Below are 21,849 nucleotides of genomic sequence, written 5' to 3' on the forward strand. Positions count from 1 at the left end.
CCAGACAACAGTCCTTTCACCCTCCATTCACTTCGCCGTCAAAATAAATCGGTGTCGGCCTATTTAGGAGAGGCGCTCATATTTACAAGTGTCAGATAAACATGAAACTTCACTTACCTAAGCAAAAGGGTCTATTTAAACAAATACTGGGTTTTGAAGCCTCGGCGCTACCATTAAATAAATTATTTAGACGCGTTCTGTCCGAGTTAAATTATTTTTCTTTCTTTTCTTCTTCTGTGGTGGTGGCGGTGTTTTGAAGCTTCAAAGAGACCCCACCACTACAGAAGACTACCTCGGAAAAATAATTTCACTCGGACAGAACGCGTCTAAATAAGTTAATTAAAGTCGCACTAAAATGGACGTTTGAGATCATCTAACTTCCGTAGTTTGACGTATTTCCGACGCCAACAAGCTATGAGGGTGGGACATAGGTTTAGAGGAATTTGATTGGAACATTGACAAGTGGACGGGTTTTAAGAACTTTGGACAGATTCGATAGAAGGAGAGCGTTGATTGACGGGTGGATGTCGTGAAATTATTGGCCTAAAATCATGGATGTATTAATAGAACTAAAATCCTAAGGTACCTGTTGTCGTCATTGCACGTGACCTACCACTTCCAGGAAGTAAGAAATTATATACTTTGATATAAGATTACAACAAAAGTAGAATTTTGTATTTTTTTTTGGCATACATCGTTGAATAGGTGAACACCAAGACAAATTATGTGAACCAAAATGGGACAGAATGCTTTTTTCATTTCAGTGCGACTTTAATGGTAGCGCCGAGGCTTCAAAACCCAGCATTTGTTTAAATAGACCCTTTTGCTTAGGTAAGTGAAGTTTCATGTTTATCTGACACTTGTAAATATGAGCGCCTCTCCTAAATAGGGCGACACCGATTTATTTTGACGGCGAATGGAGGGTGAAAGGACTGTTTGTCTGGCATGAGCGAGCATGCGACAACAGGACTGAAAAGGGCTACGCCGGTCGTAAAGATAAGAGTTCTGGGAACACACAGTAGGTGGTGTTAGGATGGGCCTCAGATGTTTCACGTTTCCTCAGCTTATATCTACAGCGGCAGCCGGGAATATCGGGTTCTCACTGCTCGTTTTCACAATGCAAACTTGACCACACCCATTTACTGATATCTGATGACATGTTGTGGCAAACATAGACCATAGGCTACTGTTAATCATTATTCGAACCATTGATTTATTTGGCAACATTGCATTTCGCTGAGTAATTTTTCTGTGGTAACACTGACATAGTGTTAGTCAGCAAATAAAGAGAATTCCAACTATGACCTATATGAGTGACGAGAATTTCTTAAGAAGTTATCTTGAGCATGATAACCCTAGTTTGTTCTAGTTCAAGACAGACCAAAAATGGATGGAGACTTAATAAAATATGTAGAACTTTTTTAATTCATGATTACTTTTCAAACATGTTATCACGTGCAAACACTTGATTGAAATAAGTTAGCATAAGTTAGAATGTTAGTGAATAAAGATTTTACCCTCTTACATGACAATCCTTATACTGCATGTGTCCCAATGTAACATGCACAGTAACTCCAGCTGAACACGTCTTGAATAACTCAACTTCTAGGTAAGATCAAAGTGACCAAATATAAATCTATTAATCTAATAATCAATAATATGTGAATCAGTGAGAATAATTTAACAACAGTTACATTGTTATGTTTAATTATTATATTTCAATATTTCATTAATCAGATCCGAGAATAAATCCTATCATGTTGACAGGTGTTGTGTGAACAGTATTCAGTCTCATTGACAGGTGTTGTGTGAACAGTATTCAGTCTCATTGACAGGTGTTGTGTGAAGTTTTCCCCAGAGTTGAGCTCACTCTCTCCTGGGAGCCCCATCAGTGCGCTGCTGTGTTGACAGCAGACTAGAAGTTCTCGTAGTGATGGATGAAGTGGGCCTGGTCTTTCTTGTTCATCTGCTGGCATGCTTTCTCCACATTCTTGGTGAGGCCAGGAGGCCCACAACTGAACACACCGATTTTATCCACCTGGGTAAAGAAAAAAATTAAATAAATAAATAAATAGAATAACACACATTGTGGTGTTTACCTACATTTATCTGCGGCCATGTCTAAAATACTACAAACTACCACAGCATACAGAGAGGATCGAGGACAGCAGGGGATGGTTGAGTGCTGGGGGCTGGTGTTCAGAGGGGAGCAGAGCACCAGGGGATGGTTGAGTGCTGAGGGCTGGTGTTCAGAGGGGAGCAGAGCACCAGGGGATGGTTGAGTGCTGGGGGCTGGTGTTCAGAGGGGAGCAGAGCGGCGTGGAGGCAGACGGACGTGTCACTGACCTCAGGGTGGACCTCCTGCAGAGAGCTGAAGAAGGAGATGAATGGCGGTCGGCCGAAGTGCGTGACGGAACGCAGGCCGGTGAACAGACTCCTGTTCCACACCTTCTGGAAGTGACGTTCGCATACGTACTGCAGACAGGTACCACACACGTGCACACACATGCACACACACACACACACACACACACACACACACACACACACACACACAAACAAACTACACTGACTGAAGAAGCAACCACTTCAGAGTCGATTTCATAGTAATGTCAGTGCTCTTGCATCAGTTACATACTGCATCAAACAATCAGCAGAATGATATTTCTGGTTCTCACCAGCAAGGTGGTCCGGAGGTCAAACTTCTGGGCCAGCTGAGTAATATAGATGTGGACGGAGACAAGGTCCAAGGTGTCTGTCTCCTCCACCTCCCTGATGATGTCGGACACCCACTCGAACTGACGCTGCGTCCGTGTGACCCAGATGAAGTACACCTTAAAACGATACCGAGTTAGCATCGTGGTCAGCACGATACAAGATGGCACCGAGGCGGGGGCGAAAGAAAAGATTGGTAGCGAGTGGGAAGCGTTACCTTTTTACACTGAATCTTGGACTTGATTGAGGACTTGAACACAAGGTCCTTGAGAATGGAGGCGAAGGGGGTGACGCCGATACCCCCTCCCACCAAAACGGACACCTCGAAGTCAATCCACTCCTGGTGCCCCTCTCCAAACGGGCCGTCTAGGTACAGCTGGGGACGCAGTGCATTATGGTCAGAAACAGTTCTACAGTATATGCTTTATATTTCTTCCAATAAAAAAGACTAAAGAAACAGTTAACAAGAAACAGTTAGCAAACAGAATTAGTCGTTTTTATAGTATTGTTTTAATCAACCGTCAAATGAAAACTACTACTGCTCCTAAATGAAGCACAAAACACACATTCGCAAAACACACACACACACACGGCGCAGCCATGCCTTTGGGTATGTGCCCAGCTCGGCGAGGTTCTCCGGGGCGTAGAGCTCTCGGAGTTGGCTGGTCCAGGGCCCGGCGGCGCGGATATGCAGGCTGAGCGTCTCCTCGTGGGGCGCCGACGTCAGTGTGAACGGGTGGTACTCGTCGGTGCCCAGCGCCAGGCAGGCCACGCGCACCCACTGACCCGAGCGGTACACAAAGCCCTGTGGGCGCTTGAACTCCAGGTACGTCACACCTGCAGATGGTGAAACCGTTAAGCTCGTGTGTTTACGATGACAGCTGTTTTTTTTTTGCACGCCATGGGATGCAGGTACTGTTCATCTCATGAACCTAGAATGATATTAAAAATAAATAAAATAAAAAATAAAAAAATAAAAAAATGCAGATCCAACCCATCTACAACAGAAGCCCCTGTGGTTCTAGGATGGGATTGGCTGAGCAGAGGACAGGGCTGGCAGTGTACCTGAGGGCAGCAGCTCAGCCTTCAGCACAGGGATCTCCACCTTCTTCCTGTTCAGGCTGATCAGCTTGTCCAGCAGGAAGAGCAGGGCCGGGGGGATCAGGTAGATGTAGAAGCGCGGCTCCTGGAGCAGGGCGAAGCTGCCGTGGATGACCGTCTGTCGCCAGGAGAACATGGCCAAGGCTCAACAATGTCACACGACACACACACACGCCCTGCTGTGGCACACTTAATCAGTTCCCCTGCTGCGATAAGAATAATCTACGCTGATATTAACCGGTCAAATTAAATTAAGTGCTGTAACATTGTTTTTGCCGTGTGTGCCGTAACCACCAGGCCGGGCAGCTGTGTGTGCTCACTCACCAGGATGTAGATTAACACGTAGAGGTAGTGTGTGAGCCAGAATCCGCGGAAACTGATGCGCCGGAAGTAGAGGGAGGCGAAGACGTACATGAAGGCAAAGATGAAGAGAAGCAGGACGCCCGTCATACCTTAAGCAGAATAATAATGCAATACAATTATTTCAGTGATTCACTTCATCTGCAACAATGCCATTCTTGGGACACTGTAAGGTGCTTGTGTACAGTATAAATACCCCACTGTACCTGGGACAGTCTGGAAGAACCAAAATGTCCATGGTAATGGGATTTCAGACCTGAAAATGGTCACAACACGTGTTTAAAGAAGCCTTATGTTCCTCAAGAAACAAATAGGATTAAGTAAGCAAGTACATGTTTAAAGATCATGTTGAACTTAATATTGATTGCCAAATGGTGAACACATTACCCATTGTTGGACAAGACCCTGGGAAACAGACAGGCCAGTATGCTGAGGTCACTAACTGCGAGGATGTAGAGATTGACCACATGACCCAGAGTGTGAACAACTACAGGAAGAGCAGACGAGGACGTCAGCTACGCAAAACGGGACATTTTCTTTCAACACAAAAGTACAACTCATTACCATTGTGAAACAAGTATTCAACAACACAACTGGAAACACACAATTCCTCTAACCATAATTCTGAGCACTGCCTACGAAACGCTCCTATCCTCCTCCGCGACCTCTGACCTGTGAGGATGATGGCCGACATGGCCATGAGGCGGTGGAAGTCGATGGCTGCGTCGAAGGGGATGTAGCGGTTGAGGAAGGTCTCTCGGCAGAGCGTGATGATGTTGCGGCACACCGTCAGCAGCATGTAGGGAAACAGGAAGGAGATGGCGGCCGCCGAGCCGCGGGACACCGTGATGCCCACCACCGACGTCTCCGGGATGCCCGAGGAGTCGGCCTGCAAACCATAGTCTAAACACAAATCTAGCAGTTTGTATCTAAATATAAGTTAGTCCAGGGGTTTACCTCTAGAGCAGGGTGACACAAGGTTCACTCACACTCTCAATATTTTAATCTTTTGATTCATAATAAAGTGGGGGGTGCCGTTCTTAAGATTTCCTTAGGTGCTGTTGTACACTGCATAAGTCAGCAACTCATTGGTCGAAATTCAGTGAATTGATTGTCAGCGAAAGATTTGGAGCAGCTAAACTGGTGGTTTGTGGGAAACAGGAGAAAAACTCACACCAGCATCTCTCCAGAGCCACCCCTGCAGTGATGCCATATACGATGGTGAAGCAGACAATATGGCGACGGTAGTTCTCAACAAAGCGCTTGAAATGCTGGATCTTGTGCCAGATGGGGTTCCTGATGTACTCCTCCCTCCTGGGCTTCACGTAGACCTTAGGGCTCTGGAGACCAGGCCTGAGTAGCAGACGGTACAGAGAGAGATCTGGGGTTTGACTGGCTTTCAAGGCAGGGGATAGCAAAATGAGAATAGGTGTTGATTTAGTGCGCAGTGACACAACAGCCTGCACACTATAACCGTCATGTTTGAAGATGTCATGGGCGAGTGAAGAGTTATAGCTGACAAAGAGGGCATGTTGCATCACACTAATCTTGCAGTGAACCGCCAAACAACACAGCCAGTTACACAGCTGCTGCAAAGCTACTGCTATTATTCATGTTCAATGCAGCAGATCTTACACAACATTTATCACCATGGGTATTGATGACTAAAGAGCAAGAGGATATTTGTGGGTAGATCTGTGGGGAAAACTAATAATGCTCTGCACTTGATCTGTGGAACTGTTCTTATGTGAAACTATACAGCAACAAATACCTGAAGACAAGATGTCATCAGTGTGAGTCATCCGTGCAAGGTAATTCCTTCACATGTGATCTCACCTCAACCACAGAGCGTAGACTCTGGGTTAGACGGAGGGACTGATGTCATTCACGCCAGCACACTCAGACGAGTGAAAACCAGGCTGAAACTCTCGCTGCCTTGACGCCTTACCATGACAGTCTTAGTGAAGCAATGATTGGATTGGAGCAGAAACAGCACTCAAAGCCCCAATAAAGAACATACTTTTTCCCCTGTCGTCTACGAATGTCCAGTCCATCCGCCCTGACGCTTCTGTTGACAGAATGTGGATCCTCGTCAGACGGTGAGCTGAGGGAGAGACAGAGAGAGACAAGATAACAAACATACGATTACAGACACGGACAGCCCAGCTGAACTGTAAAAAACGTGGAAATAACTAAGAAATAACGTTATTTAAAAGATAGATTTTTTAGGGTCTTTAGGGTTTTAAAGATGTCTGCTTTATTGGGGCAGGATGGTGTGAAGACAGGAATGGTGTGAGAGAGAGAGGGGAGGACATGCAGCACATGGTCCGGGCTGGAATCAAACCCCCGGGTCACTGCGGTAAGGACTAGCCTTGAGCCACCGGGGCCTACACCCCCCCAAGTGAGTGCTTTTTATGAGTAAACCTTTTTCTCAGGGTATTTTAGCTGGTTATCTCACCCGTCTTTCTCGGGGACGATGAAGGACACTCTCTGGTGACGACTCAGTCTCTTCTTCTGCTGCATCTCCATCCCTGAACGCACACACACACATACACACCACACCCCCAACACCCAGCATACAGTATGGTTACATGCTAGGACACAGCACACCCAGCACACAGTTACAGTACCTACTAGGAAGCAGTTCTAAGGAGAGGTTGAGGTTGAGGTTGAGGTTCTTCCGAGTGCCCCCGGCCCTCGTCACCTTTGACGTTCAGCTGAGCGAACTGTAGCTCCTTCTCGTGGTCCCTCAGCAGGAAGTGGAAGTCCTCCCAGGTGATGCGCTCCTTGTCGTCGAACCCCGCCGCCTTCAGCATGGCCTGGATGGCCTCCTCCGCCTGGCTCTTGGTCAGGGCGCCGACAGAGATCTCTATGAATGACCTGCGGCACACGGGCAGGTGGGTTCAGAACGGGAGCTTGCCTGTTAACGGCTTGACTACCAGGAAGAGAGGGAATCGTGGGAAATGACAATATCTCTAACCTGAGTAGCCTGGAGAACTCCTCTTTAGACAAGAAGCCGTCTCCGCTTATGTCGTGCATTGAGAACATCAGTTTTGACTTTTCCTCAGGGGAACCTGCGTTTAAGTACACAGAATGCGTTCACTCCGAGTGTCTATTTGCTGTCATGAGAGAAACAAAACAGAGGCACACACAATGGAGGGAATCCCTGCTTGGGGTCTACGGAGTTAACCTTTCATGAAGATGACAATGACGTCAAGGAACTCCTGGACGGAGAGGTAGCCGTTGCCATCCTTGTCGGCTAGTGTGAACATGGAGTCGACAAAGAGCGAGTCAGGCTTGAGCCCCAGAGCGTCTGCGAACTCGGTTCCCGACAGCTCACACTGCAGGGCCTCCCTGGTCTGCCTACAGGACACACCGCTCAGGTTGCCCGCGTCACTCTTCTCGATCTCCAGGACCTGCACACACACGGACAGTGGTGGTTAGGGTAAATCTGTGGTCAACACAGTGTATACTGTGTGTCCCCAAACTGTCATTGTGATTGTCATAGAGGTCACCTTGAGTACACCTGAATCACTAACAGCGTCATCGTCGTGACCAGTACGTTTATTCAACATCCAACTCACTTTGGTTTGAGGTCTGACCTAGTTTGACCTCTAATAAATGGTTATATGACTTAGACTACTACTATTACTGGAAATATGCGCTCAATCAAGTTAAGGCCACTAATGGAGCAAGTGTAGAGAGGTAATGTCACCTTGGCGAAGGTGTGTCTGATGAAGGTCTCCACTATCTGAGCCCTCTGCTCCTTGGTCACGGCCTCCCTCAGCAGCTCCTTCTCCCTCACCTCCTTCACCGTCATCTGCTGACCGCAGTCAGTCACCTCAGAGCCCAGGTGCTTGACGAACTCACCACGCTGGCCCTCATCCTCAAAGAACAGCACCTTGGACAGACATAAACGGCGCGGAGGGCCGCAGACGGACGGTCAGGGATGAACGAGGGAAAACGAACGACGGATTGGAAGATTTCATGAATGCGCGGGCATGTTGGCGTAGCCTCTCTCTCTCTCTCTTTCTCGACTCACCAGATCGTACTCTTTGGGGACCTTTAGCAGCATCGCTCTGCGGTGCCGGTCGTTGGCCAGCAGGACGTCCAGACCGTCCTGGTTGTCCAGGCCGAGGCAGCGCAGGACCAGCCCGCTCCTGTCCAACATCTGCAGCCTCTTCTTCTCGTCCACCAGCACGCTGACAGGGTGCAGAGGCTTCTTAGGGCCTTGCCACTCAGACGCTGGCGGGCGCAGGGAGGAGTGAGAGCAGAGCTATGAGTATGGCAACAGAACTCTAATGCTTGGGGGGATAAAGGTGTCTGCACACTGCCCCAACCAACACCAAACCAACACCAACCGACACCAACGTTGGATTGGTGTGTCATGTTTGTTGGTGACAGCTGGCGTCGGTTGGATGGATTTTGCAGGTGTTTAAAATGGAAACTTCCAACATTCTAACAACAACTGCCAACTTTAGAATGTTGGGTGGTGTTGGGAGTTGGTTACCGTTGGTTGGGCCAGTATGCAGGCACCTTAAGAAGAGGTCAGTGGACCATTGAAAGCGGAGGCTTGTTGAATTGGTTAGACTCACTCCCCAGTATAAATACCTCCCCACTGCCACCCGCGCCATTGAATCGCTCTAGTTCTTCGGTGGCGTAATAGGACTTGGGAAAATGTAGTCCCAGACACGACCATCTTGTTTCTACACAGGTGTATCTATTCGTCTGATTGCATAGGATTCTATGCAGTAGAGCCAATCAAACAAATAGATACACCTGTGTAGAAACAAGATGGTTGTGTCTGGGACTACATTTTCCCAAGCCCTATGTAGCTGTCACACACACCCCACCCTGCTCCATAGAGATTGAGACTGAGGCTTTTCATGCCCTCACGTGCGTCCGTTCTGCCATAGACTCCGCTCCTGTTGTAACCCCCTGAGACGTCCTTGCAAGATCAAGATCAACTTTATTGTTCCACGAACGGAAAATAATGATTGATCTCACCCTGTCTTTACATTCTGCCCCAGTTCCTTTGTCCTTTGTCCGCCCGGTCTCTTTGTCCTCTTGTCGTTTTTTTGTGTCCACATACTGTAGGCCTACATTCTGTACCTTCACAAGGCCTAACATATTGTTACCAAATATGTATGTAGCGATAAAGATGTAGCGATAAAGGTAGCCTATATGAATCTGAAAGTGTTTGTCAGTTCCTTGTGTTCCGTTGTGCTCCTGGATTAAAACCCTCACTGAACCGTCTTCGCCTGCAATTGGGTCCCACCCCCTGCTGCTATACGCATCGCTTTGTGACAGAATGAACCGACCCGACATGGACCCAGAGGAAGGGTTCCGTCATGGGGTGATTCACCATGCAGTGCCTCATGAACAGATGCAGCACTGCCTCCAGTGGAGAGCAAGAGGAAGTAACTCTGCAAGAGCTGGAGCAGCCCCTGACCCTGTAGATGTGCCTGTAGCTAGCCCTGTATCTGTTCCTTTAGCGGTAGCTATCCCCATCCCTGTCCTGGACTCCAACCCTGTACTGTATGTGACGCTGTCCCTGACCCTGTCCTTTTAGTTCGCAACATGGATGTTAGCCAACCAAGCAATCGACGTTCTACCAAGAATTATTCATGGGTGTGTGCCACTCCCTACAGTACTCTCCTCTCAGTGAGGATATCAAGGGCTGTCTGCATGTGGCTCCTACACACTGCTACTACACGTGACAGTAGCTGGCTAAAGTGGTGTTAATGGTAGGTGGTCATGTGCGTTTTTAAGTCAGAGGAACCCAGAGATGGAGCCCAGCATGGGGCAAGTGATGGTGGAAGCATCAATACTGATGAGCAACGTAGTGACACCTGTTACACTTGGTCACAAGATAAGAGACTGGAGGACATTTGTACGGGTGATTTGTTCAGATTCAGATTTTAATTTAGCCAAGTAGGCGTGTACCTACAAGGGATTTACCTTGGTCTGTTTTTATGGGTTGACCACCCAGTACACACACCTGTGATTCCCACAGCCGGCTCCTCCGCTCTGACCACCGCCCTGGATCTCCTTTGAAACTTCTTAAACTTGCATTTGCGGAAATAGGCCACCACACAAGCCAGTAGAAAGCTCACTATAGAGGACGATAAGTATCAGCAAAACATTACAACCTAACCATTACAGTGATAAGAGTAGTTGAAAGTAAAGTTAAAACCACAAACAACAATGTTAAAATCATATCTATGCACATTTCCAACAGCTGGTAGGCCACTGACCAACAGGGAAGAGGAACAAGGCGGTGATGAAGATGCCAAAGCCAGCTTTGTATCCGTCAAAGTAGTCCAGAGTGGTGACACTGGTGCAGGGGTGGAGCTCGGAGGCCTTCACCTGACCTGGCTGTCCACAGGGGTCACCTGTAGGTCAAAGATAAGACACAAGTAATTCAAGACTAGTCAAACCACAACGGTACCCCACGTCGCCACCCCAATGATTTAATTGACCAATGGCGAATAAAAAGGATGTGCTGAGCTGCTGTTCCTCCCGGGGAAGGGCTGCCCGCGCCGCGACCTGGCTATCGCTAATGATGACACAGTGGTGACGGCAACTCGGACTGTGAGAAATCCGGGTGTGATCCTGGATGGCCAACTGTCGTTCTCAGCACATATCACAGATTCCTGCTCTACAGCACACCGTGGTGGTCAGGACAGCAGAATCGCTGCCCATCTTTTGCCGCAGGCTCAAAACTCACCTCTTCGAGAAGTTCTACCAGGATCCTACCTCTTAAGCACCTATTGTATTTACATGTTGCTACTCTTGCACTTTGGCTTTAGCACTAGATTATGCTCTTAGTCACTTGTTTAGAAAGGAGATGCACTTGTGAGTTCTGGCGAGTAGAAGCACATTGACTGCCTACATGACTGTAAATTAAATTATTGTAAGTCGCTTTGGACAAAAGCGTCTGCTAAATGACTCTAATGTAATATAATGTAATGTACAGTAATGTAATGAGTGTTCAAGGTGTGTCTTTACCGTCCTTCCAGAAGAAGACTCTCTTCTGCACATCTCCGTCCTGTGCACTGGTGACCGCTAGAAGGACATCATGAAACGTCGTGTTCTGAATAGCCTTGAACTCCTCATTAGTGAACAAGCTACAACAGACAGAACAGCAGTCGAGGGGTGAGTGGGCATCTCTGTGGTCAGCAGATTGACGGAATGATGAACTTCCCAAAATGAGCGAATGATGTTGAAGATCTTTCAAGTTTCTTGTCTTTAGATGACATTACCCATTCTGCCTGTTCTCAAACCAGAAGCGGTCACCATTCCTGATGCGCTCAAACTGGTCCAAGATGATGGCGGAGAAAACCCGACCCGGACCATCCCGAGCCTCCAGAAGACCCCCGGGGAACAGCTCTAGTTTGGAGACATCGCCGCCATAGAGGTCTTCAACCCCTCTGAAATACTGGAGGGAAGCATTGAAAACACGGAGAGAGTGGGTTTGTGTTGAATCAGCCACAAATATTCTTGGCTTCCTCAGTCTGCCAGGCTTCTGTGCTCAGGGGCCCAGTGCTTGCTGGGTCAGCCGTACCTGTGGGTTGTCCCTGCTGAGCTCAGGGTTGATCTCTGCCCAGGTCTGTACGGGGAGGATGCCCAGGGCCTCCCCGACCTGGTTGTAACTGGAAAGCCCAAAGTCCCTGCCCCTCTGGACAGTCAAGGCCACCAGGTCCGAGCGGGAGAATTTCAGAGGGCCGTACATGTAGTCTGGCGGCACAGATGGAATGACCCTCGTGAGGAGTACGAATGAAACATTGGCAGCCGCTGCGCGCCATGTGAAAAATAAAGCTCAAATTTACCTCTCAAGTCCTCCACGACGATGTGGTCCTCTTTCTCGGCAATCTGGGAGGCCATGCCCATGATGAGGTCATCTACGTCCAGGCCAGACCGCAAGTTGGGACTCTAGAATACCCAGTTGTTTTCATAATACACTTGCATTGATACACCCTTTCACACATATAAAGCATATCCCAGCATTACTCTCAAAGATATGAAAAATACCACATTTTATCTTTCTTTTTTTTACCTGACGCTTCCAGAAACTGTTGCACAGACGCATGGCTGATGAGGAGCTGCCATCTATGTTGACAACATCGCGGAAGTTGCAGGTTCTGTTTCTGCAGCCAGGGAATGTATGAAACATTCATTGATACACGCTGTATAATAGGAAACTGATTAAAATAGGAGCACTTGGATTGGTCCCCAGACACGCAGCTCATGCCCTTGGGGGAACGACGACGTGATGGGTTAAAGCAGGATAGGCATTTCGTCTGCGACCCTGACGCATGTGTGTGTGTGGGTGAGTGTGTCTGTGTGTTCCCTGTGTCGCCAATGAAACAAGAAAACCCATCCACGAGCAGTAGCGACATGAACACTGGCTGATACTACATTGTGTTTTTGAAACTGAGGAGAACATGGTCCCTGGGCGCCACTGACCAGGCTGCCCACCGCTCCTGGCTGCCCCCGGAGGACGACAGCTTGGATTGGGAGAAATGCAGAGGATGGATTCCACCGGTTAATGCAGATGCATGTGTGTGTGTGTGTGTGTGTTTTGTGTGTGTGTGTGTTGTGTGCAGTGTGTTGCCGCTCATTCACGCGTGTATTTGTGTGTATCGCTGCTGTGTGGCTAATGAAGAGACCCTGCAGATCATGTAATTACGCTCCAGACACTGGAGGCTGAGTATCAGTACCTCATGTAGACACCAGGGGGGACCATAGTGGTGCCAAAACGTATTGCAGTCTGGAACTCTGGGGAGATGCCTGGGTCTACAAACTTCTGATAACCTGCAGACAGAGAACCATAAGGAAACCCATAAAAAAGATAACTGAGATACAAACTGATGAATCCACAACATGTTCTCCTTTTACTTTTGCTCTGAGGCTTTATTATTTTCCCAAAAACGTTTTTTTGTGTGTGTTTTTTGTAAATCTCTTAGACTTAGACTTTGGAAGTGGTCTATAACTGCTGCTATAGCACATAAATCCCTATTTCTGAGAATGTATGTGGGGAATTTGTTAGAATTAAATCAAGTAAGGATGATCTCTCAGAATATTTAATGTTCGGATGGGTTGGACCATTAATTAATTGAGTGAGATTAAAAGAATCAGACAGATTTAAGGCTGTCTGATGCTGATGACAATCACAATTTAGATCCCCAACCAGAAGAAGTTGATTAGAATCAAGCCCAGATTAATATTGGGTTACAGAAGATAAGGCTTCACTACAGGCTGAGGGTGGTCTATAACATCCAATGACGGTGAGAGACTGAGCCTGGGGAAATCTGATCTTTAGGAAAAGAAGTTCAAACTGCTCGCCAGTGGATACAGAGGTTGCAGTATTTTTTATATACATGGCAATGCCACCACCCTTCCTGGGGCGATCACTGCGTTACACATAGCCCTTAATAAAAATGTATTTGATGTCCTTGATGAATCCATCAAAGCCCTGTGAAAAAAATCTATGCTATGCATACGTGTCAATCTCTTACCATCCCACAGGTGCAGGAAGCACACTCTCAGGAGAGGAACACGGTACTGCCATGTGATTTATCCAGAGAAAATAAACCATATGTGATTTTCCTTGACCCCCCCACCCCTCCACACACACACCACTTTAACTGGAGCTGCTGATGCAGCAGGCCAGCTGTCCCTGTGTGCCTCTCTGCTGACCTGGCAGGTATTTTGACAACACCACAAGAGGTAGCTCACTAAAACCATGGCTGTCCTGTGGTCAACAGTGCATCACCTTGCTCCCCAATCCCCTCAACCAAAGCACACACACACACGCACACACACGCATGCACTTACACACATGTACTGTACACACACACACACACACGCATACACACTCTTCTCACCTCGATATGGAGACAACGTCTTATTGACCAGGTATCCAGGAAGCCATTCGTAGAGTGCAATATTCTGATGAAGTGACAAAGACATCTAGTTAAACCCCACCCCCTTACTGAGTAATAATAAATTATTATACATACTGTATGTATGGACAAACTGTAATTGATTGTGATGTATAACAACTGCATTATTAACCAAGCAGGTGACAGGTGACACACACAGCCTCAAGCTAAGCCCATTTCCTTTCACCCATTGTTGTTCGGCGTTCTTCCCAGGGCACAAATTAAATGAACACCTGGGTGGTGGTTGTGAGTGGATTAAAAAACAGACGTTTTCCTGCACCTGGAACGTAGCCACCACAGTTTTCCTGGCATTTTGAAACAGGTCTTCATCTGACCACATCGGGTGTTTCTCATGCAGCTTGTTGGCCAGGTAATTGTGGTAGCGAAACCAGATAATCCCCTCGGCCACCGTGAACACGTTCTCATTGGCCCAGGCATTCCCCAGCTCTGGAAAACAAAACAAGCATACATACAGACATACATACGTCGTACATGCATACGTACATACACACACGCGCATACATGCACGCACGCATGCACACACACACACACACACACACACACACACACACACACACACACACACACACACACACATACACTATATGTTTGTCTTGAAGAGATTGCACAGTGACAGTGGTTCTCCCAGGTGGGGAGAGAGAGAGACCCTGGCTGCACCACCGACCAACAACAGAACAACAGACCTTAGATAATACAGGCGTGTAAACGCTGCATTCAGGACAGCTCAGCTCCATTCTCCATGCTACAGCATCTGGGATTTACTGTGGTCAGTCAACACAATACCCATGCATACGCAAGTCTGGTTGGACTGCTACATGAATGCCTCTGAATTATGCAGGCAGAATCGGTATAGCTCCCCACAAAGTCACTTGTTAAATCTGCTTGTTTTGTATTTTCAGTCATGTGATTTTTCTTAAGTGCAAATGTTTGTGGTTCTAGCTGCAGCGGCGGGTCTCACCGTAGAGTCCCTGGGGGCCGCGCTCTCCGGTGGAGGGGTCCCCAGCGCTCCACATGAGGAATCGCTCCCCGCCCTGTTTGGGCATGTTCCACTCAGACCCCGAGGCCAGGAGGCCGCCGGTGAAGCTCCGCAAGGTATCAGACCAGGAGCTGGAGGGACCGTAGATGGAGCTGCCATCTATCCACGCCGTCACAAGGTTCACCTGCATGTGACATAGTCATTAGCCCCTTTCACACCAGAAAGCCCCTGGTACTTTTAGCTTCTAGTTCCTAGAACTAAAATGTGTGGCACTACCCATTGTAGTTCGCGTTCACACAGCGGGGGAGGCTAAAGCTCCACGCGGGACAGAGGGACAGTACCGTGGCTAGCCTGGTTTTATAAATTATAGTGTGTAGGCTACTGTATGTATCAGGGCTCTACTCGTTTATCTGTTCATCTGTAACCACCGATAATGCAGAGCCTTACAGTATCTGACAGTAGGGTACCTGTGTACAAGGGTTATCTGACAGGAGGGAACCTGTGTGCGAGGGTTATTGGTACCTGTGTGTGAGGGTTATTGGTACCTGTGTGCGAGGGTTATTGGGACTCTGGCTGGAGTCCTTGTCCCAGGGACCCCGCTGGAACGGCAGCAGAACTCTGCCGGTCCCGGTGGGGTCAAAGATGGGGTCTCCCTTCGGAACGGGTATGTGCATGAACTCAGGAGGGCAGCCGGGCTGTCTGGAGTCGAGGATTTCAAACACTACATGGTAGCCTGGATAGTCAGGGTGAGAGGAAAGAGGATTTACAGCGTGACCTCAGAAACCGTTGATGACATTAAGGATAGCCTACCGTACATTCTTTCTGTTTAAGGCTATATCATTCAGGCATACAGACCTATCATGGATTATAAATATTCATCTGATATTCCAATGTGAACTCACTAACCAAAAAACACTGAGAGCACAGTTTGGTTGTGTGCGGAGGGTAAGCCTGAAGGGCCCTTCGTGGTGGCGTCGCTGAGCCGCCGGGGATTGGGCAACAGCGGCTCCTGGAGGGGCTTATAAACGCCGTCATAGTAGCGCGCCGGCAGGAGGCGCAGGAGATGTGAACCTGCGGACACAGAGGCGCTCCAATGTCAACTGGCTACAAAGTTAAAATAAATGTTCAGATATCTATTTTTATAGTTAATAACAAAACGTTTACATTCAATATTGTGCAAACTCACCAACAGCTCCTCGGCTGTGGTATGCGACATTGTTGTACCAGCCGTCGTGCCGTTGGACTTCCCAGGTGACTTTGGAGTGCGAATCTGTACACGTGAATTGTAAGTAATTTACTGTAGTCTATGTGGCGTTCAGTAAAAAAACAGCAATCACACTATAAAATGTGATTCTAGCAAAGATGAAATAATAGCCTAATAATATAGCCTATCAAGTAGCCTACTGGCCTAGCGGTACAAACTCACATTCAACGATAACAGCGAGCACTACCACTGAGACACTCCAGATACTTGTGCGTAAATCCATTGATGCGAGAGATTCTCCTGCAGGGTCTCTACCTCTCACAGTCAGCCAAGGGTAGTCGAGGAGGAGTTCTTGTTGGGATTGAGAAGGTAGGAAAACCTTTCAGGCGTATCGGTATCACATATTAGCAAATTCACCTTACATTACGGTTGATTCAATGCGTCAGTTGAAGGTGACGGTTGGAACAGTAAAACTAGCTTGAAATATATATTCTACGCGAGCTATGTTGACCTCGATATGAACTTACCAAATGCTGAGGATGGAAAGCCTATTCGATCGCACCGAGAGAATAGGTGAAAAGTAGGCTGCAAGAAAGACAGAAAGAAGAAAGGCTAGCCTACAGTCCTAGATTACGATTCCGGTGCCTATAGCCTAACTGAGACTTGTGTAGACCTATTTAAAGAGGGATCGGTCTGTAGCCTAGTCTACTTCCTTCACACACCTCCTCTCAAAGAAAAGCCTATCAGTGTATGAATAGCCTACACAAAAGACGCCAATGCTGCCAGTAGCCTATAAAAGCAGTGAATCGTCTTTGAGAGTCACTCGCACTTTCCATCCTCTGTCCTGAACTTTAATCTGTCAGGTGAGCATGCATAGGCTAGGCTACTACAGCATTCAGCATCGCTGTGTTATATGGTTCAAAGATTTAAAGGTGTATAATTGTTCTTAACAGAATTGGTGGACAAATTAGAAAAAGTATTTTATAGCCTATAATGGCCCACCAGGGGGTAAACCTGAGTTCAAGGGTATCCACTTACCAGACATTCAGTTTAGTTTTCAGACATGTTAAAATGGTTCAACATTCTATTTTTCAAAAATAGGCACAATGCATCTTCAGTGGAGTCAAAGTTTTTTTTTTGATCCAGCCATGTGTTGAAATGTAATTCTGAGTAAATGGTGGGACATCCCCATCATGGAGCGGCTGCGTTGATATCTCTACATCTGGAAGTAACTGAGAGCTCCGCCACTAACACTGTCTTCTCTGTCAACGCTGTCTGGTTTCAGCCTTTACGCGTGAGATCTGGAGGAACGATGACTTTCTACGATGACATTTACCCATTCTACCCTTTACAAAGGACTTCCTTCATCTTTAGTACCCACTTGCTCACCATTATCCTGGTTTTCCTCGTACTCACAGTCAGTTTCCTTCTCATTCTGCCGGGAATACGAGGGAAGTCGGTGAGTGCACCTGCAGCCTACTAGATAACCGTTTCCGCAGTGTGCGTGATATTGACTTAACCTACCGAATCTATCATCGATCTTTGTGTTTGAAATAAAGTGAATTAATGAAATTAGTGAAGAAATAACGGAAATGTGTTTTTAATTAGTCCGCTATTTCACGTATCTTCTTAGAGGCTGTTCTGGATGTGCAGAACTATCATCAGTTTATTCATCGGCGTTGTGATAGTGGGTGAGTGTCTTGGAATTGTGTTTATTATATTCATGATAACAGCGCATTTTACAGTAATGATATAACCCGTCAGTCAGAAAAGTCATTCACATCACACTGTCCTGATACTGTCCTTTCCAGCACTCAACTTCACCAGCGACTGGGCTGAAGCCAGAATTACAACGAATGCCACCTACAAGTCCTTCAGCAGATCCGTGGTGAACGCAGATGTAGGCCTGCACGTGGGGCTCTATGGCATCAACATCACGTTAAAAGGTGAGTCTACGTGATGGAGAAAGGAGATATTGGGTATTAGGTGCACTAAGCAATTAGGTGCACTATTACCTACTGCATTTGTCAGTTATGGCATTTCCTCTCCACCACATTTTACCACCTCAACTTCCTCCACTCCTCACCTTTGGCCAGTGGTGCGAGAGGATTTCCCCCATACAGTATATAGGCTAATGCAGATACAAGGAAGGGAATTGTCATAAACTGGAACAGTAGGAGATATCACATCCGTGGTATTAAATGCTACTGCGTGGTATTAAACGTGTAGGGAAGCACTATCACTTTCAGAATGTGTAGGCCTATAGCCTACATGAAAATTCACGTTTACAACTCTGACTCAGCTTAGTGTCATTGTGACCACGCACCGACCTAAGGAATGAGTGAACAGTTAAGGGTTGCATAATAGGATTCATTTGAAACATTGTGGACATAATTTGTCAAGCATGTTACTGCTGCATGGATTAGCTTTGTCTTCTGTCGACGCTCAGGAAATCCTGTGGCGCAACTCAACGAGACCATAGACTACAATGAGATATTTGAGTGGCAGGACACGGACGAGGACTACGAGGAAGCGCTGGAGAAGGGCCTGCCCAGCCCCATCCTCTACATCGCTGAGAAGTTCACCCTCAGCAGCCCCTGTGGCCTCATCTACCAGTACAGATACTCTGGCCGCTACGCCTCGGCCACGCTCTGGTGAGACTACCAGCCTCAGTCCAGACAACCAGGACACTGTCACTGCAGCTTATTTCAGTGATAAAGTGATCACGCTTTAACTTCAAAATGGCTCTGCTCTGCGCTCCCCCACAGGACTGCATTTTGCTGCTGGCTACTTGCCAACATCCTCTTCTCCATGCCTGTCATACTCTACGCCGGTTACATGATGGTGGCGACAGCTGCCTTCATCTTCTTCTCCATGGCTTCCTTCTCCACCATCATGAACCTGCAGTCCTGTATTTTCACCATAGGGACGAGATCCTTTGAAACAGAGTATAGCCATTCATTTTGGCTGGCACTTGCCACAGGTAAAGGAAATGCTCAAATGCCTGTACAGTATCAAAGTATAATCCTATTATGCATCACTTAATACAGTACAATGGAAATATGTCACTCCCCCAGGAGTGCTGTGTTTAGTCATTGGGATTCTGGTGGTGCTGCTGGATTGTTTGATCCCGGAGAAGATAAGGGAGGCATTCAGCGTCGGTGTGGACAATTATGAAGACAACGTTTATTTAGGGGAGGGATACCTGAACTCAAACCTCCTGGAAGCAGTGACTATTACGCCTTTGACCACAGAGATTACTGGGGTCGTCACTACTGTAAGTACAGTATACCACAGCGAAGCAGACATTATTCAGGAAAACATTTTCTTGACATGGTCTCATTTTGTGATTTTATATCCCTCTGTGTTTCAGGAAAAAATATGAAATTTGGTCATTCATCACTCAGGCAGCTTTCTGGCCCAGACAACACACTCAGACAATACTTGAAGATCACCATTGCAGAAAGTGTTTCAGACTGAGGCCTGTTGTGATTATTACCTGTATGAGCCAGTGTATTTAATTGTGTGAATAATGTACATAGATTATGTGATAACCCTTGTGTAGGATGTAACTGGTTGTAATATACTGTATTTAATATAATTTCATTAGCATGTCTCAATACTGTAAAGTAAGACATCTGTTAAAGATTACTACACTGTTTTCATGGACATCCCGCAACCAACAAACCAGGTTTGGGTTTCCGGGACAGTTTGAACGCCAGCTGTGCTGTCATATCCATTTCCAGGTTTCTCTTTCTACTTTCTCAATAAAAGTGCAAACTACAGACAAACGGGTTGTCCTCAAATGCATGCAAGAATCAGACTTGTTTACTTTATTTTCAGAGCTGAATGTCATGTACTGTAGACACCTTATGAAAAGACTTTTTTGGGGAAGCAGTACATTTCTTCCAAGGGTTCAACAGTGACGACATAGTCTTATGATTGGGTAATACATTCATACAACAATGTACATGTACATGTTACATTCTCATACCTGTTAAAGGTAATCACCAAAATGTCTTTCTAAGAATATATGTTGCAATGGAGTATTTGGCCTTCAGCATCGCCACAATGTTCACACCTTCGTTTTCAAGACCATGAAGTTGTCAGTTTATGTACAGTTAATGACTGGTCAACCCTTTCTCACATATATTATTTAACATGCATATAGCAATTATATGACCTTCTGAGCCAACTCCTACAGTAATCCAAACTATATACACTACAGTAAAACAACATTGTATAACCTTTCACATTATAAAATATAAGGAATAAATGAAAAATAAGATGTACTATTTTATCTATTTTTCATAAGAAAATAATCACAATCTTATATAATACTGCACGCACACGTATGTTACGTTCCACATCGCTGTGTCTTTCTGGTTCTTCCCTTTGCCCCTCTGCAGGAGGACCGCTCCATTCGCTGCACCTGCTGCTAATCACCGTTAACCTGCTCCACCTCTACCAATTATGTCCCTCCTGTGGAGCATGAAAGCTGTGTGTGTTTGCTGCCACTCGTTCTCTTATGTGTTCCCTTACTGGTGGGTGATTGTGTGCTTGTGTGTGTGTGTAGTCCAGGCCCTGGGGCAGGTAAGACAGGCCTCTATACACTGCTACACATAGGTGGCACCTTTGTATAGATGCATTAGGTACGGGGTGGTAGCCAACTGTTTATTTTTAGACAGAATATTCAGATAGGCGGTTTTGTTTGGTTGAATAGTTGGTCAGTCAATCTTTTGGGTTCTAGCTCTGGTTTTGATCCTTTCATTTCTTTGGCAACATACGTGTCCCTTGGCCTTGTGGCTTAATGGTGTCTCGTATGCACATTCCCTTATGCAATACATACCATTGAGTGCATATTCACCCCTGGTCTGGTGTCCATTATTTACACCCAACGTGCCCAACCCTTTTCAAACCCAGTCATTTTATTTTACATTGACATTGAAGATTGAAATGAGAAGGGTGAGTGCTCCTAAACACTTCACCCGACAGTACTGGACATGCAGAACCGGTGGAAGAATCCAGGCAGACTCTATATGTACACGGGCGTCTCCTGTCCCGTCAGCAGTCTGAACATCACCGCAGGCATAGTCTTCATGTTGATCTGCCATGGAGGACAGGACAGGAGGAGGGAGAGCTTGTGGATGGAGGATTCATTTGCAGCAAAAACATGTGAAATCTACCAAGAGACTATACAAATTGTGAAACCTAAAAAAATATAGACTATATACAATAATCTGACCTCGACCACCTCAAGAGTAAATGTACAGTAACATAATGTGAATGCTAACAGGGATTTAGGATGCGTTGAACATTAACTGGCATTACAGTTGTCATCGAATCTGTCAGCTCACCTCGCCCACGGAAACCGACAGAGTCTGGACGATCTTCTCATGCGCCATGGCGACCACGCTCTGGCCGTTGATCTCGATGATCCTGTGGCCGACGCGCACGCCGCCGCGCTCCGCGATGCCACCTCGCATCAGGCTGCAGATCTGGGGACGAAGCCGACAGACCCACTG

General features: G+C 46.8%; 2 protein-coding genes across 2 annotated transcripts; one reads left to right on the forward strand and one right to left on the reverse strand.

The window, feature by feature from the left end:
• Window positions 1–1,915: 1,915 nt before the first annotated feature.
• On the reverse strand, window positions 1,916–16,376 carry duox (dual oxidase; the record flags this gene model as incomplete). The annotated part of the gene is made up of 31 exons (XM_084452634.1): window positions 16,307–16,376; window positions 16,027–16,191; window positions 15,666–15,853; window positions 15,103–15,304; window positions 14,404–14,570; window positions 14,067–14,130; window positions 12,900–12,993; window positions 12,236–12,326; window positions 12,009–12,111; window positions 11,744–11,916; window positions 11,442–11,617; window positions 11,188–11,306; window positions 10,434–10,571; window positions 10,178–10,291; window positions 8,219–8,421; window positions 7,892–8,077; window positions 7,367–7,592; window positions 7,157–7,250; window positions 6,881–7,056; window positions 6,635–6,707; window positions 5,351–5,568; window positions 4,849–5,079; window positions 4,564–4,663; window positions 4,383–4,432; window positions 4,141–4,268; window positions 3,781–3,934; window positions 3,320–3,552; window positions 2,933–3,091; window positions 2,679–2,834; window positions 2,347–2,475; window positions 1,916–2,038 (listed from the first exon to the last, which is right to left on the reverse strand). Exons 3-31 carry the CDS (start codon window positions 15,792–15,794, stop codon window positions 1,916–1,918), a joined length of 4,209 nt encoding a protein of 1,402 aa, XP_084308760.1. The 5' UTR covers window positions 15,795–15,853; window positions 16,027–16,191; window positions 16,307–16,376.
• Window positions 16,377–17,636: 1,260 nt separating this feature from the next.
• Window positions 17,637–20,766, forward strand: duox2 (dual oxidase 2; the record flags this gene model as incomplete). The annotated part of the gene is made up of 7 exons (XM_084452423.1): window positions 17,637–17,783; window positions 17,958–18,015; window positions 18,136–18,270; window positions 18,774–18,978; window positions 19,093–19,307; window positions 19,402–19,601; window positions 20,734–20,766. The coding sequence occupies 7 exons, from the start codon at window positions 17,637–17,639 to the stop codon at window positions 20,764–20,766; spliced, it is 993 nt and encodes a 330-aa protein (XP_084308549.1).
• Window positions 20,767–21,849: the final 1,083 nt, after the last annotated feature.

This window comes from Borostomias antarcticus, assembly GCF_949987555.1.
Source record: "Borostomias antarcticus genome assembly, chromosome: 18".
NCBI classification, from domain to species: Eukaryota; Metazoa; Chordata; class Actinopteri; order Stomiiformes; family Stomiidae; genus Borostomias; species Borostomias antarcticus.